At 41.4% G+C, this 17,536-nt stretch overlaps 1 protein-coding gene across 2 annotated transcripts in view; it reads right to left on the bottom strand.

Moving 5' to 3' along the window:
• Positions 1–17,536, bottom strand: part of WDR70 (WD repeat domain 70) — a 265,120-nt gene that overhangs the window by 85,719 nt on the left and 161,865 nt on the right. For both annotated transcript variants that reach the window (XM_006139468.4, XM_006139470.4), the window contains exon 10: positions 6,132–6,306. In XM_006139468.4, the coding sequence (XP_006139530.2) occupies positions 6,132–6,306 (175 nt within the window). The remainder of the gene's footprint in view (positions 1–6,131; positions 6,307–17,536) is intronic.

Raw genomic sequence — 17,536 nt, forward strand, 5'->3', positions numbered from 1 at the left:
TTTTAGGTACTTGAAAATGGATACGACGTCTCCTCTGAGTCTTCTTTTCTCCAGACTAAACAAACCTAGTGCTTTCTATCTTCTCTCATAGATCACTAGACCTTTAAATCATTTTTGTTGCTTTTCTCTGGACTTTTTTCAATTTGTCCACATCTTTCCTGAAATGTGGTGCCTAGAACTGGATACAGTACTCCAGTTGAGGCCTACTCAGTGCCGAGTAGAACAGAAGAATTACTTCTTGTGTCTTGTTCACAACACTCCTATTAATACATCTCAGAATTATGTTTGCTCCCCCCCCCCCCCCCCCAAGTGTTACACAGTTGACTTATCTAGCTGGAGATCTACTATGGTCAACAGATCCTTCTTCCCCAGACTCCTCCTTAGACAGCCATTTCCCAGTTTCAAATGTGTGCAACTACAGTAATTTGCCTGTGTCCTTATTGATTTCATCCTATTTACTTCACACCATTTTTCCAATTTGTCCAGATCATTGTGAATTATAATCCTATACCTCAAGGCACTTATAACCTCTCCCACCTTCATACTATTTGCAAACTTGATAAGTGTTCTCTCTCTGCCACTATCCAAAATCATTGATGAAGATAATGAACAGAACCAGACCCAGAACTGATCCCTATGGGATCCCATTCATTATGCCCTCCCAGCATGACTGTGAAACATTGATAACTACTCCCTGGGAGCAGTTTTCCTACCTGATATGCACCCATTTTATAGTAGCTCCATCTAGGTTGAATTTCCCTCAAATTTAACTCCATGAACATTTCAGGTAGATCTAACATTTTGGTAACTTTCAACTGCAAATTAAGGTTGTCCAGGTCCTTCAAACTTTAATCTGAACTACATCTTTTCTCCTTTGCCTTCACTTGCCAGTCTCAGCTCTTCTTCCACCCTCTGAATACACAAAATTGCATTGTTTCAGTGTGCCATTCTGTGGTTAAATATTTCAAACTATTATTTTCACTCTTTATTATATACATGAGTAAAGTTTGAAGCTGTAGTTGTCAGACAAACTGTCAGGGGTTCAAAATACTTCTAAGAAGTTGACATTCTCCTAATATGTACTGTCTGTGGACATGCACATAAACCATAAGGAATAACCATGTAAAGCCAACATACTGCATGTGAGAAAAATGTACAGATTTATGAGACTATGAAAAAACTCTCTGAGGCAGGTGATTACAATAGATCACGATCATGTTGGGAGTTTGGAAAAAGGCAAAACAAAGCTTGAGTGCATTTGGCTAACTTCACAATTAGCTTGGGAAGCAAGACACCAATGTCTGTTTCATGTAGACAAAAAGTGTTCCTCCAAAGCATTTTTACGGTCATGATATACAGCTGGGAGATTTGGAATTTCATCAAAACACAGCAGAAGAAAACTGAATGAAACATCCAAAGATTATATTATAAGTAGAATGTGAAAAAGGGAATCTGATTGTAAAACCAAACTCATGTCCTAAACACTACAATGCAATATGGAAAAGAATAAATGTCTAAAGTGTCATGTGGCTTGGACTAACATCTGATGAATTTAGCTAATGACTAGGGACTAGGAATGAGAAATAGACAAAGAAGAGATGTGTGTGGGGGGGGGGTTGAATTTTGTGAAATAAGTCTTAGAAAAACTTTATACCATTCTTTTGAGCAATGCATAGAAATCTATAAATATATATTTTATCATGTATATTAACTATAGTGCTTATTTGTACATGGATGATAAACAGTGATTAAAATAAAAAACCTGCTTAATACTGAATTTCAATGTGCCATGTAAACATTTGCTGTACATAACTTTTATTTATCCTAACGATGTTGCATTTGTACTAAATAGTTTAATGGCACTATTAGCACAGTTTCTCCTTCACGAGACAAACCGACATGATTTCTGTTGTTGGTTACATTGGGAGAGAATGTTAAATGGTTAACTGATAAGTATTCTGGTAAGCATGAGACTTATTTGTATGTTTACTGGTTAATTGGCACTTGCCGCTGAACTCTGGTGGTGGCCTGCCACTTTGGGCTAGAGTAGCTCCAGTCTCAGTGGCGCCGGCAGGCTGGGTGGTTAGATCTCATAGCCACGGCGAGGCCATGAGGTGGTAAGTTGTACTGGTTAACCTTTTTAACATCCCTAATTGGAAGCAAAATGGTAACGCTCCCGCAGCCAGCAGTGGAGGAGCCCTAGATGTTACGGCAAGGAAAAAACAAAGCCCTAGCAGGTAGACTACCCTACCTTCCTCAGTGGGAAACTGGGGGAAGGTTTACATGAGGGGTGTGCTTTCTGCCAGCATTACAGCTGACTAGCTGGTTCAAAAAGTGACATAAGAGCTGACTGTGTCTTACCCACTCCAGGAAGAGCTTTATTAGACATCTTTCATATCCCAGAACTATTCAATTCAGGATTACTGATCTCACTTCTCCCAACCTTAGGGCATGTCTACATTGCATTCCTCTTTCGAGAGAGGAATGCAAATGCAGACAAATGAAATTGCAAATAAAGCGCAGATTTCAATTTCCCGTGCTTCATTTGCATAATCATTTGCAGCATTCTGGCGCTATTTCAAAATACCCTATTTCAAAAAAAAAAAAAATGCTGTCTAGACGTGGTTATTTTGAAAGAAAACCCTTCTTTCAAAAGCGACGAGGAGTCCTGTGGCACCTTATAGACTAACTGAAAGTTAGTCTATAAGGTGCCACAGGACTCCTCGTCGCTTTTGCAGATTCAGACTAACACAGCTACCCCTCTGATCCTTCTTTCAAAATAATCCTTAAACCTCATTTTATAAGGAGTAAGAGTTATTTCGGAAGAAGGGTTTTCTTTTGAAATAACCGCATCTAGACAGCGTTTCTTTTTTCGAAATAGGGTATTTTGAAATAGCGCCCGAACGTGATTATGTAAATGAAGCATGGGAAATTCAAATCGGCGCTTCATTTGCAATTTCATTCATCTGCATTCCTCTGTCAAAAAAGGAATGCAATGTAGACATACCCTTACTGTCAGCTCAAGACCAAGTTTATAGGCATGCAGTGGGCATTAAGCTTTCATGGGACAGAGGAAAATAGTATTTGCTGAAGTGTTGTGGAGTAGCTGCTGTTTTGGGAGGGAGTGTGGGGGGCAGAAAGAGTAGGACTGCCAGGTGTGTGGCCTCTGTCCAGTAAAACAACCCAGAAAATACCGGACATGTAAAATGTCCAGTATTTTCTGTTTTTCTCGGCTGGAAGGCCACTTGGGACATTCTTCCACTGCCATGTCTGGCAGGAGTGGGAAGATATAAAGGCTCAACAACTTTGCTTCCCCCCCTTTTTTTCTTTGGTTCAGAAACTTTCCTTCCACCCCACCCCTTATTTTTTTTTTTTTTTTAACTCAACCAATTTTTTTCCTGCAATGTTTGGTATTTTTTTGTGAAAGTATCTGGCAACTGTAAGAAAGCGGGTTGGTCTTCTCTTGTCACTCTGGAGGGCTCAGTAGGTAGGGTGCTTTGGGCTAATGATCTTGTTCATTAAAATTATGTTTGGGTCCAATATGAGGACCCAGTTAAAGGGATTCATAGATCCTGGGAACATGGGACCAACTACACAGGATGATATTACCCATAGTTCAAGCTAGAAATATGCGGCCCAGGGGCTGGATCTGGCCATTATCTATTTATATCCTGCTGCCCATGCCACCAAATTTTCAGGAGGTGGAGCAAGCAGCAGGATCCCATGTGAATGGCTCACCACTTCTGGCCGTAGTGCTACCCTGACAAGGGCCAGAGCTGCAAGCCTTTCAAAGAGCCACAGCAACCCCATGCAGCTGCCAGTCAATGTGGTAAGGGTGGGGCTGGACACCACGACTCCTTTGCTGTGTTTTGATTTCAGAGCCTCCAGCCCCAGACAACTCTGGGGGGAGGCCCCACACCCCTTCCATCACAGGCCCCACCCCTTCTGGGAGTGAAGCCAGTTCATGACCACATATCAAATACATTAAGTGGCCCTCCCTGCAAAAATTATTGCTCACCCTTGTTATAGCTGGTGGGGAGAGTCCTAAAATCCAGTATGGAGAATTCCTTGCTAAACATTCCTCTCTTCTGTATGTGGCAATCCTGATATGCAGGCAGAGTTGTGAGAGTTTTTAGCAATGGTGTTGAAACTCCCCCTAATTCTTTGGGGGAGGGAAAATTAGGACAGCTCCCCCCTCACATTCTCTCTCCCTCCATATTATTGTGTTTTGTCTTTCTGCTCTGTAAGGGCCAAATCACAGTCCCCAACAATGGCACAGGAATGGGTACCAATTGATCTAATATAAACAGTTATTTAGAATGCTTGTCCCTTCATACAACAGTGATATGTTTTTACAGAGCAGTAAGGTTTTTTTCAGGTTACATCTGTATGACTTAATTTCCATTCTGAAAGAGTTTTATAGTGAAGTACAGCATATGCTCCAACAAAGTCAAATGACAGTTTGATGAATGGACATACTAAAAAAAACCACCTTGCTCAAACAAAAGAAAAGCATCACTATATATTTCTGCATCAAATTCAAACTCCTTATCCCCAACTCTTGGTTCTTCATACCTTTGCTTCTGTCTACTTCTGTCTCATCTCCTACTGCTTACACTCAATGTTTTGTGTCTATTTGACATTTCTTGACATTTCCCTGCTTTTCTTCTTCCACAAACACCTCTGTGCCTTTTCTCATGCTTGAAATGCTCTCCTAGATCATATGCACTATTCAGTCTTATTCGCTTCCTAATTCCTCTTCAGAACTCTTTATAGTATTTATATAGCTATAATGGAAGAAGTATACATTGAGATTTGCAAAATAAAATAATTTCCAAATTTAAATTTGAAGACACCATTTCCCACAGGAGTTGCATTTTAGCTTTTATTTATTTATTGTTGATGTGGTAATTTATTAATTATTTATGCTGGTTTAGATATTGGTTGTCTCGTTTTAAAATGCCTGGTTTTAAGCATACCCAAGTGGGTTTTTTTTCCTGTTAAGCCACTGGAGATATTCAGATATGAGTGCCTTGAAACAAAATTTTGATTGTTTTCATAAATAGATATGTGTATGTTAAAATGAACCTCAACAACAATGAATAGTGAAAGCATCTTCATCTATTTTTTAAAACAAAATCCAAATTCAAAAGAAAAATGATAAGATTAAACTGGTTGTCAGAGATAAATTAATCTCCTTAGTTACCTAGAGGTCACTGGTTGGAAAAAAAGAGATAAAGATACATGGAATATATCTTTAAATTTTTGTAATCACCTTAAAGTACATTCTATCAGCAGCGTAATGTGTCATGTTATAAAGACACACAAATATTCATAAAGAAAAGCACATGAATAAGTAGATGACCAGGAGCACTATTGTTAAAGTTACACCAGAAAGTTTAATATTTCAGTACTGTGTATGTTTAAATCATCAACATACACAGGTGATGAAAGCCAGTCTCTGAAAAATTTATTATTCTGTTAGAACAAGTTTACACTTAGAATGAGTTCTAAAAACTCCATGCCATTAGGAAGTTTTACTAGGTTTACAGTGGAAATAAAAACAGAAATAAAAATAGAAGACAAAATGAAAAGTACAGAGTATACTTTAAAAATGATCAGAGTGGGCTTTTTCTCCCTTTTTATTTCCATACTTTCCTCTTCCCAACTGCAATCAAACTTTGCTTAATCTTTGTGAAGTCCCTAAATTGTTTGTTCCCTTTTCCAAATTAAGAAATTTGATAACATAATATAGACTGGGTTACTATTATAATGATTATTTATTTTAATTTAAAATTGTTCATCAAAAGCTTTCTGTTTAATAAAACCATCATGTTGTATTAGAGTTGTCATGTTTTCAAGAATTTACATCAGCTTAACTCTAATAATTTTTTTTCCTACTAGTGTGTCATGTTTAAATGGCCATGGCTTCATATTCTAGGTAATCATCACCCCATACAAATACAACATGGGTCTTTATAGTCCAGACAAAATCAGGTTCATAGCTGCCATTATTTGTTTGAGTGGGGCAGTAGCTAGCACTGAGATGGCAGAGGTAATATTAAAACTCATTTACCAAATAATGTATTAACAGTTTGCCTTCCTAAAGTTAAAAAATATATTTCACTTACATTCATATTTCTGTCCCAGATCTGGATGGAGCCATCTTGACAGCCAGCTGCAATCAGTTTACCATCTCTGCTATATGTGCATGTAGTAGGAATCACCCGTTTACCTTGAACTGATCGTGGTTTAAACACTCCTTTGTGCTTTTTGTCATTGTTAACATCCCATGTCCTCACAGTTCTGGCAAGAGATTCAAAGAATTAATTGTTTTACAAACAATTAACACATATTAAATAATTCCTCTAACGATAGGAGGCAATCACTTTTTTAAATGTAACTGAACTAAAAAATACATGGTATGTAATTTTATTTAGATAACAACAGTAACTCAAAAATAGTTACTGCTGGTCAGGTCAGTAACATATAAACATCACTTTACAAAAATGGGCCATATATTTCATTTTCTCAAAGTTCAGAGGTGTAAATTGCCATTCATCTCATGTTCCAATATGAAGATAGACGTTTATTAAAAATCAAATACCTCTACAAAACAAAGGGCAGATATTATAAATGCTAAAAACTCAACCGTAAAGATAAGACAGTGTTTAGCTTTTTTCAGGAGTCAGTAAATAGAGTCCTGCAAATCCAAATATCCACTGTATCTGCATCCACGAATTTGGTTTCTGTGGCTTATTTTTGTGGCTATGGATGCAAATACAACTTTTTTATCTAGAACCCTGCAAATTTGTGGATATCTTCTTTATATCCACGGATGTGGATGTAGATTAGATATCCATGGCTTATTTTTGCAGATGTAGATACAAAATTTTGTATCCACACAGGGCTCTACCAGTAAGGTTCTTCCAGAATAATGTGCTGAGAGCATGCGTGATTGTGATTGCGACACTGTGGCCTACTGGTACAAGCTACTCCTGTCTGAGACCTGACAAACTCAGTACACTTAATACACTATTTTCATGGTATTTATTCTTGAAAGGTAGTATGCAAGATTTCTATTGAAAGTTTGTAATTTACAAGCATTGTGGGATGTGTGTACAAGTAACACGTAAGGAATAACATAACTATATGGAAAACTATGTTTTATGGTCTAGAAATAAACATTCATCCCCAAGATGTCATATATTTTGGTGATGGCCCTTTCAAGTGTAAAGGAGTTTTCACCCATCCCTGGAAATCTGGAGATTCTAATGCAAAGTTCATATGTCTCACATTGCCCTATCAATGGAAAACCATCAAGAGACAACTGCAAACAAGAATAATCACTTGCCGGTAAAAAGGAACATTATAAAATAAAGGTATTGTCCTGTCTATGAATAAAGAAATGACTGAGGCTTTGTCTACACTTAAAAGTTTAAAGCACTGCTGCTGCAGCACTTTAAACTGAAAGAGGAGCTACAGCATGAGCACTGAAAAAGACATCTTCCAGCTCTCTATGGGCATGTCTACACTGCAACACTGTTTCAAAATAACTAATGCTATTCTGAAATAACTTACTCTGTGTCTACACAGCAGGCAGTTATTTCAAAATAGTGTCAAAAATACTGGAGGACTTCTTACTCCGACTCCTATAACCCTCATTGTACAAGGAATAAGGGAAGTCGGAAGAAGAGAACTCTATTTTGAAATAAATGCTGTGTAGACACTCCCTATTTCGATATAAGCTATTTCGAAATAAGGTACGCAACTGACACAGCTCAATTTGCATAGCTTATTTCGAGGTAAGCCCGGGGCTGTGTCTACACTGGGCCACTTATTCTGGAAAATCAGCCGCTTTTCCGGAATAAGCTGCGAGCTGTCTACACTGGCCCTTGAATTTCCGGAAAAGCAATGACGCTCTACTGTACAAAATCAGTCGCTATTCCGGAAAAGCTACACTGCTCCTGCTCGGGCATAAGTCCTTATTCTGGAACACTGTTCCGGAAAAAGGCCAGTGTAGACATCCCAGTAGTCTTTTCCGGAAAAAAGCCCCAATCGCGAAAATGACGATCGGGGCTCTTTTCCGGAAAAGTGCATCTACATTGGCCACAGATGCTTTTCCGGAAAAAGGGCTTTTCCGGAAAAGCAGCCTGCCAATGTAGACGCTCTTTTTCCGGAAATACTTATAACGAAAACTATTCTGTTTTAAGCATTTCTGGAAATTCATGCGAGTGTAGACACAGCCCTATAGTATAGACACACCCTATGTAAACTACCTTCACAAAGCGAGTACCTAACTGTGTTGGGACCATTGCTCTCAATGCTGTAGCCTGGTTCACTGGCACTTTACAGTGCGGTAACTTTCTGTGAGTGTATATTGTGTCAGTGCTGTAACTTTGTGTGTGCGCACGTGTGTTTCCATACCCGAGTCAGAAAATTACAGTGTAAAGTGCCACTGAAGACCAATGTTTCTAGAAGTGGTCCATGGACCCAGTTTGTTTACTTACCGGCTCTGCAGCCACAGAGCCTTGTGGTTCCCATTGGCTGCAAACCGGAGCATCCCAGTATTACCTTGCTCAGAGTAGGTCTGCGGACCCACTATGAGAAACACTGAAGTAGACTGATTCAATATATCACAGGGGGAGAAAGAACTCAGGGAGTATCACTAACAGAGGAGATACTAACTCTCTCAACATGAGGGTTTATCATGCAAAAGTGGATCCTGGTTCCTATGAAAACAGCCAGCTTTGGAACAGACTGAACTTTTGAGGGGGAAGCCTAATTGATTATACAGAAAAGCTAGAAATTAATGAACATAGGTCCTATGCTAATAATTTTTATTATTTTGTTTTGTACTGTACCACTTACTTCAGGTCTCACATTTTGAGTATATCTTGTATTCTTTCTTAAATAAACCTTTTGCTTCACTATAAGTGCTCAGATATGCTGTGTATTATACAGGAGCAGTGAATTAAGGTAAATTAGTTAAGGGGAAAGGGAATGTTGTTCCTTCAGGAGCAGAGCATGTGGGAGTTCTGTGTGTAACTAATGTCAGGGGATCGATATCACAGAACACTTCACTTGGAGTCTGGGGTGCACTTTTTGTTAACTTGTAAGGAGAAGACAGGACTTGTAACCCACAGGACAGTGCTAGATTGGTTGACAGGCTGGTGGTGTTCGGGAGCTAACATTCAGGTATCACAGGCAAGACTACTTCTGTCTGGAGACAGCATGTAACAAGGGGACTCAATCATGGGTACCCTGAGAACTGTCACAGTGATTTGAGATTTTTATCCCTCAACTGTTTTACAGCAGTGGTTACCAGCCACTGGGAGACTCTCTGATCGATCACAATCTCTAGTGGTGCTCTAAGGGTTGCTTCTGAGACTGGCTACCTGCCCTTGCCCTGTCTCCATGCTGCTCCCAAACTCCTGGGAAGGGGGACAGAGGTTTCCACAAACTGCTTTTGCCTGCAAGCACTGCCCCTGCAGCTCTCGTTGGCTGGAAACAGGGAACCGTGGCTAATGGGAGCTACAGGAGCAGTGTACGCAAAGAGGACAGCACACAGAGCCATGTGCCTCCCCAGGAGGCACAGAGGAGATATGACCCCTTCTGGGAGTTTTATGGGGATGAAGTCGCTCAAGGTAAGTGTTGCCCCCTTCAATAGGCAGGTTCTGAATGGCTCTACAGCATTAAGACCAAGAGTAGCATGAGTATAGCAGGCCCAGTTATGCAGGACCAGCATTTCTCTTCCACTGCCCAATTTGCAGCCTCCTTGAGCCAGCTTCCCCCATCTCCCCCCATCCTCCATGTTGCCACCTGCATCCCAAGCCCCTGCTCCAGCACTGAGCAGCCCTGCAAGAGCCAGCACTCCATACCCCTCCCGCACCCCAACACTCCTCAGCCTGGAGCTGCTCCTGCAGCCAAACTCCCTCCCAGAGCCTGCATCCCACACCCCGACCCCTGCCCCGACCTGGTGAAAGTGAGTGAGGATGTGGGAGAGTAAGCAAGGTATAGAGTGGGAAGAAGGAAGCGGGTTGAGATTTCAGGGGAAGGGGTGAGATCTTGGAGAAGGGGCAGGGTAGATCCTGGGCTGCCTTTAAAATAAAAAAAAAGTGACATTGGGCTTAAAGGTTGGAGATCACTGTTTTACAGTGATGCATTTATGAAAGACCATTCTTTTTCAATGTTGAGTTTTTTGCATATAATCTATTTCATAAATATGCACTTTTTTAAAGAAAGAAGATTTTGGTTTTTAGATAAGTTTATATGTGTTTTAGATACATAGAAACACCCAAAGGACAGAGGACTGAGATACAGGTGGACTCTTTAAGCTGTCTTAGACACAAATGTGTTCTGTCCTTTTAAAATGTTGAGTTCTTTCCAGATAAAAATTCTAAACTCTTCTGGCATCTAATGCATAAAAGTGTTTCAGGATTTGGCAAGAGAAGGGAGATCATTAATTAAAAAAAAGACAGAAATTGCTAAGTTCTCAGGACAAACAATGACTAGGGTCCAAGAGTATGCAATTTACTGGTTTTCCTGGAAAAAATAAATGCTACTGTATCAAAGCAGCCATTTTCCCCAGACATAATGCTGAAGCACATAAAACTGAATTAGAAAGCAAAGGTATGTATTTTACATATACTGTATAAATCTAAGTTAAACCCACATAGCAACTTATATGAATGGTAAGGCCTCTGCAGTGTCATATTTGCACAGCAAACAACAATGGCTCCTGGGTGTTGTGCATTTAGGGCAGGCAGAATTTACTCAAACTAATTACAGTAGATGCAATCTCAATAATCATAATGCGGACAACCTAGTTCAATTATAAGCATGCTTCACATAACATACATGTATAGTGTAAAGCTATTGTTCTATTCAGTGCAAATGGTATCCTGTGAAGCAAAGTTAGTAGTTCAAGATATACAGAAAGGAATATTTGATTGTAGAAACAGTAAAATGTTGAAATATATTAGAACAGGATAAATTATATAATTTGATATTTTCTTTCAGTTCATCAATAAAGAAATAAACTAAAGATGGTCAGGCATTGCAAAAACATCCTCACTGGCCCTTTTCAAGGCCTTTCACATCACAGTGTTTATCTGTGCTTCAGCATGCTCCTCTTCCCTGTGCTCTGCCAATGGCCATCCCCATACTCTATTTCCACCATTCATGGCTATGTTGAAGCTTTCTCCCATGCGTCTGCTTACACTTGGAATGATCTCTCCCTGAATTTGTTCATTAACAATCCACTTCCCTTGTCAAATTCAAATTTCTCTCATATTTTCTCTCTGTCACACATGACTTCAATGACACAGGTTACACCCACGAAAGCTCATGATACCATCTACAAGTTTTGTTAGTCTTTAAGGTGCTACTAGTCTATTTGTTGTTTTTTAAGTTTTTCCTGTTACTGACTATATTGGCTACCGCTCTGAAGCATATTATTCTGGTCATACACCAAGTATTATTGTCATTTTTGTCTTCTGACCCCTTCCTCTCTCATCTACTTTTGATCAACACTTGTGTGCATACAGAGATGTTGAGAATCTCAAAGGTAGCCGTGTTAGTTATTTCTACTCCAATTCATCTGATGATGTGGGTTTTGCTCATGAAAGCTCATGATTCTCTATATTTTGGTTAGTCTCTAAGGTGCCACAGGACTACTTATTTTGAGTACACACTTCTGTTGCAACTAACCTAAATTAGCTGGATTTCCATAAAAACTACATAACAGTATTTTAAATACTGTACCTTATAAGTTCAAAATCGTCTTTCCATCACAATTAATTTTTATAGTGTCATGGAAATCTACATAAATATGTCTAGCTACTAAATTATAACTTTCTTCTAAAAGAAAAGGTATGTGAAAACACCATAGATACAGATTTTAAAAATTAACTTTTTTAAAATGTCAGATTCAACATCTGCAAAACAGATTTGTTACGTTTTTATAACTGCCAAGAGTAATTCAGAACAATTTGAGGAGGATAGGAATGTTCTTTTGGAAAGGTAATGAGGATATTTTCATGATCATTGAGAAGTTGAACTAAACAGCTGATTTAATTATCAAGGTCAATGTTAAATTTCATGAACATTTTTTTCGTCCCTTTCAATTATGCTTTAATATCAGTTCTATATTAGGACTTACAAGTGAGAGATAATAAAATTAATTATCCATAATACACTATATTACATAATACACATTATAACACAGCAAAGCAATTTAAGTAGATGCCAATTCTGCTCTCTAGACACAGAATATTTATCCCAACTCTGATTCACTAAGCCACCACCGCTTCCAAGCCTCTAGTGACAGGTTTCCCCCCAGGAAGTCAACTGGACTTCAGGTACCACAGAGCTCTCTGACCACCAGCCTGGGATCTCTCTCACACTGTGCCACCATAACAAGCTGCAGACATGCTCCTGGTCTTAGATTTCCACAAGCATACATATAGGTAGGGACCCAATTGCAGTTACATGAAGGCTCTCTGACCAGCCACTTCTTCGTGAACCAAAACTAGAGAGATTACAGCCGAAATAAGCCCCAGCTTTCCAGCCTGGGCCCTGGAGTGGTAACATCCTGTCCTGGTCTAAACCCCAACCAGAAGGAATGTATAACCTAGTTTGCCTCCCCCTCAATGTGGTGAGGAATATGAAGCAGCCTCTTTGAGCTAAGATTCCCACACATTTCACTCCAAGCTCACTGGTTTAGATAAAGCAAAAAAAAAAGCTTATTAAATCTCAGAGGGATAGCCGTATTAGTCACCCTGACTTATTAGCTTCATTTACACTAGTCCTACGATTGACAGGTACTTCTTTTGATGTTATATATACCCTGGATTCTGTAATTTCTACTTCAATTCATCTGATGAAGTGGCTTTTACCAATAAAAGTGTATGACCTAATACATTTGTTAGTTTTTAAGGTGCCACAGGACTTCTCATTGTTTCTTCAAGATTATGGTCTACAAAATCTAGACTTCTCAATGACTGTGAAAATATCCTCAAATCAGATTGCCTAAAATATAAAAAAACCCCTCAAAGTAAGCTTAATATACTAGATAGATAAGGTGAGAATCTACTAATTTATATCAAAATTGATGGCACAGTCAGGCTACAGAGTCATACACACAAACTACACTTGTTTTGCAGCCTTGAATCTTGGGTCTTTCATAGAGAGGCTAGAAATCCCTTTTGTGACAGTTCTCTCCACCTCCACTTTATGCAGCCTGCCCACCCCATGGTTTATGAAAATGGACTTGTGAATGTAGATGTGCATAACTCAGAGATGCTTTGGACAAAATATCTCCTGTAACTTATCAATTTTAATGACTCTGGCGGTCATGCCATACACATCTGAGTAAAGGAGAACTGAGACTTGGACTCTGGCCATTGGGCCATACGGACGCTGATAAGCAAGCTGTGGGGGGAGACTTTGATCACAGGATCCCGCTCAAGGGAAGCACCAGTCCTATAAGTCGTGAAAGTGGTTGGTCTAGAGAGAGATGTGAGCATACCACCTGGTACTGGTATCCATTTTGAATTTTGATTTTTCCCCACAGATTTTTCCCCCTATAGGTCACACCTGCTTGCTTACCTAAGGCACTCTCTATCTCTATAAAAAATTTCCCTGCAGGATGAAAGAGTGACATCATGTCACTCTGCATCCTGCCTGCCTTTTTCCTCCCGCCTCTCTCCCCTTTGCTGCACTGCAGCCTCTGCCCCCCTGTTGTCTGGGGGGAGAGTGCGGGGCCCGGCACAGCCTCGGCCCAGCACCCCTTCCCACAGCGGCTGGGGGGAGAGCACAGGGCTTAGTGAGACCTTGGCTTGGCAACCCCTCTGGCAGCCAGCCGGAGAATGTGGGACCTGGTGAGACTTAGCCCAGCCCGGCCCCACCCCAGTTTCCTGGTGGCTGTAGGAAGAGCACTGGGGCTGGCAAGACCTCAACCCGACCCCACCCCCAACAGCAGCTGGGGGTAAGAGAGCTGGGGCTGGCCTGGCTTCAGGTCGGCCGGGGCATGGGGGGAGATCTGGGGCCGGCTTGGCCTTGGCCCTGCCCAACTGCTACAGAGAGGATGGGGGAGAGCCGGAGCTGGTACAGCTGGTGCAGCCTCATCCTCCCCCAGTTGCTGGGGGGAGAAAGCCAGGGCTGGACTGATCTGGAGCGGGGAGGGAGCAGACCAGGTCTGCCATGCCTTGGCCTTGCCCTCCCTAGCAGCCAGGGAGAGAACTGGAGCTGCCTACCCCCAGAGAATGGAGGGTTGGTGAGTATAGCGAGCAGATTTATTATTTCCTCAGGGGTTTGATGATATGTTTATTATAATATGTTGCATTAGGTTTATATTGGCAATTCAATTGTAACACAAGGAACTTACTGGCCAAACATCCTGTATGTTGAGCTAAGGCAAAACTAGCATACACATGCCTGGGACCTTTCATCCAGATAGCAAAGTGAATGTGCATGTATTCAGGGTCCCTTCACCTAGATAACGTAACCTTCAATGGCATAAGGGCTTCCAAGAATACCTTCAAACTTAGTAGGTACCTCATTACCTGGAAAAACCTGAAATAACTGATTAAGACCAGACTGAATAACCAGATAGAACAGAAATACCAAATGTGATACATAACCACAAAAGGTCCATGGTAACAAATAGACATATATGATAGTAAGTTGATCAATGATGTACTGACCTATTAAAAAAAAAGACACTTCACCATTAGTAAGGTGAGAAAATATAAGGAGGGTGAAAAAGAAACATTGTTTATTGTATGTGTGTCAGATATAACATCAGTGTAACATTATAAAAGTGGCATCCCAGTCTAGGGGTTGCAGAAGATGATGTAGTTCTTGGGAGGTGCCAGAACAATGGTCACACTGGTGATGATAGGGAAGGTGAAGGTGATGAGGAAGATGACGGCCAACACCTCAAGTTGTTATATAAGGAATAATGAGAGTTTATGGAATGGAAATATATACATGTACATTCCATATCCATCTTATGAATTTGGGGTTTGTGACTGTGCTAAATGTATTAATAAACTATATTTGTTACTATTTAAGAGTGTCTATAGTGTATATTTTGCAACTGTGCATATCAGCTTTACCATCACGGAATAAATTAAATATTGGGCCTGATTCTGGGGCAAAAGACCTTTCAACCCTGAAGGCAGCAATTGGAAATTCGTAAGTAAACTAAGATCAGGCAACAATGTAAATCAAAAGATTCCCACCATGGGGGAGAACCTATTTAAGCAATGGGAAGCCATCAGCCCTTTGTCTTCAGCTGGCTTGGGAAACTTCCTGGCACACCCTAAAACGATACAAAGAATTTTAAAGGGGGTTAGGGACTCAAGTCAGAGCAAAAGAGTTTGTCTCTGACATAAAGGTTATATATGAAATGAGAACAGCTACTTAGGGTAAGAATCTGCATGCAGTAGTAAATTAGAATTAGCTCTGTATTTTCTTTTCATTTTAATCTAACAACCCGAAGCGGACAGGGGACTGCAGACAGGGGAGTTGAAGAGGGAGTTGAGCAGAGGGAGTGACTGATGGTGATGAAGACCCGAAGCGCTTTTGCCCGTACTTCTCCTGTCTCCTCCACCTGTGCCTGTATCCAGACAGAGAACCTGAGCATGGATGCTTCTACCCAGGTCCTGGTGTGGTCTTGCAGTATTTGTGGCTTGCAATTCCCACTGAGTGATCTCCAGGCTGGGGGAGACAACCGTTGTGAAAGGTGCCTGCTGGTGGAATCTCTCAGGCAGCAGGTGGGAGAGCTACAGGGGGAGGTGGCCAGGCTGAGGAGCATTCAAGGCCATAAATAAATAATTCCTGGACAATATTCCTGTGGAGTCCACTGAGGTCACTGTCCTAGGATGTGGGACTGTTGACCAGCCACTTATGGAGGAGGCGGTGGTGCAGGGTGAGCACTGGCAGCTGGTTACTTCCGGCAGCAGGCAGTGTTCCACCCCTGCTCTTAACCCTCCCACTGTGTTGTTACATAACCGTTACACTTTACTTTCTGCAGGAGACAAGGAGTCACCCCCAACAGTGGAGGAGACCAGGCCTTGAACCACCAAAGTTGAGCAGTCTCCTGCCACCACTACGAGGAAGAAACGTAGGGTAGTGGTGGTTGGAGACTCTCTTCTGACGGGAACGGAGGCACCCATCTGTCGCCCTGACAGTTCATCTCGAGAGGTATGCTGTCTGCCAGGGGCCCGTATCCGAGATGTTACGGAGGCATTGTCGAGGATTATCCGGCCCTCTGACTACCACCCCATGCTACTCATCCACGTGGGCACAAATGATACTGCCAGGTGTGACACTGAGTGGATCAAGTGTGACTACAGGGCTTTGGGAGTACGGGTGAAGGAGTTTGGAGCGCAGGTGGTATTCTCTTCGATCCTTCCTGTCAAAGGCAGGGGCCCGGGAAGAGAGAGGTGCATCCTGGAGGTGAATGCCTGGCTGCGAAGATGGTGTTGCCAGGGGGGATTTGGCTTCCTTGATCACGGGGTGCTCTTCCAGGAAGGACTGCTTGGCGGAGATGAAGTTCACCTTTCCAGGAGCGGGAAGGCCTTGTTTGGACACAGACTGGCTAACCTTGTGAGGAGGGCTTTAAATGAGGTTCGATGGGGACAGGTGAGCAAAGCCCACAGGTAAGTGCTGAATGTGCGGGACTGGGAGATGGGTTGGAAATGGGGGGGACTACGGCCTATAATGGCAAGGAGAAAGGAGGGTCAGGGCACAACAGGGAGGCAAGATCAAATCAGTATCTTAGATGCCTATATACAAATGCAAGAAGTATGGGTAATAAGCAGGAAGAACTGGAATTGCTAACCAATAAATACAACTATGATATTATTGGTATTACTGAAACCTGGTGGGATGGGACGCATGATTGGAATGTTGGTATGGAAGGGTACGGCTTGCTCAGGAAGGACAGACAGGGAAAAAAGGGAGGAGGGGTTGCCTTGTATATTAAAAAAAATACACACTTGGACTGAAGTGGAGATGAACATAGGAGATAGCTGTGTAGAGAGTCTCTGGGTTAAGCTAAAAGGGGTAAAAAACGAGGGTGATATCATGCTAGGAGTCTACTACAGGCCACCTAGCCAGGTGGAAGAGGTGGATGAGGCCTTTTTTAAACAATTAACAAAATTATCCAAAGCCCAAGATTTGGTGGTGATGGGGGACTTCAACTATCCAGACATATGTTGGGAAACTAACACAGCGGGGCACAGGCTATCCAATAAGTTTCTGGTCTGCATTGGAGACAACTTTCTGTTTCAGAAGGTTGAAAAAGCTACCAGAGGAGAAGCTGTTCTGGATTTGGTTTTAACAAATAGGGAGGAACTAGTTGAGAACTCGAAAGTGGAAGACAGTATAAGGGACAGTGATCACGAAATAATAGAGTTCATGATCTTAAGGAAAGGTAGAAGGGAGACCAGCACAATTGAGGTAATGGATTTCAGGAAGGCAGATTTTGATAAGCTCAGAGAACTTGTAGGTAAGGTCCCATGGG

The sequence above is a fragment of the Pelodiscus sinensis genome, chromosome 6 (genome assembly GCF_049634645.1).
Source record: "Pelodiscus sinensis isolate JC-2024 chromosome 6, ASM4963464v1, whole genome shotgun sequence".
Taxonomy (NCBI): domain Eukaryota; kingdom Metazoa; phylum Chordata; order Testudines; family Trionychidae; genus Pelodiscus; species Pelodiscus sinensis.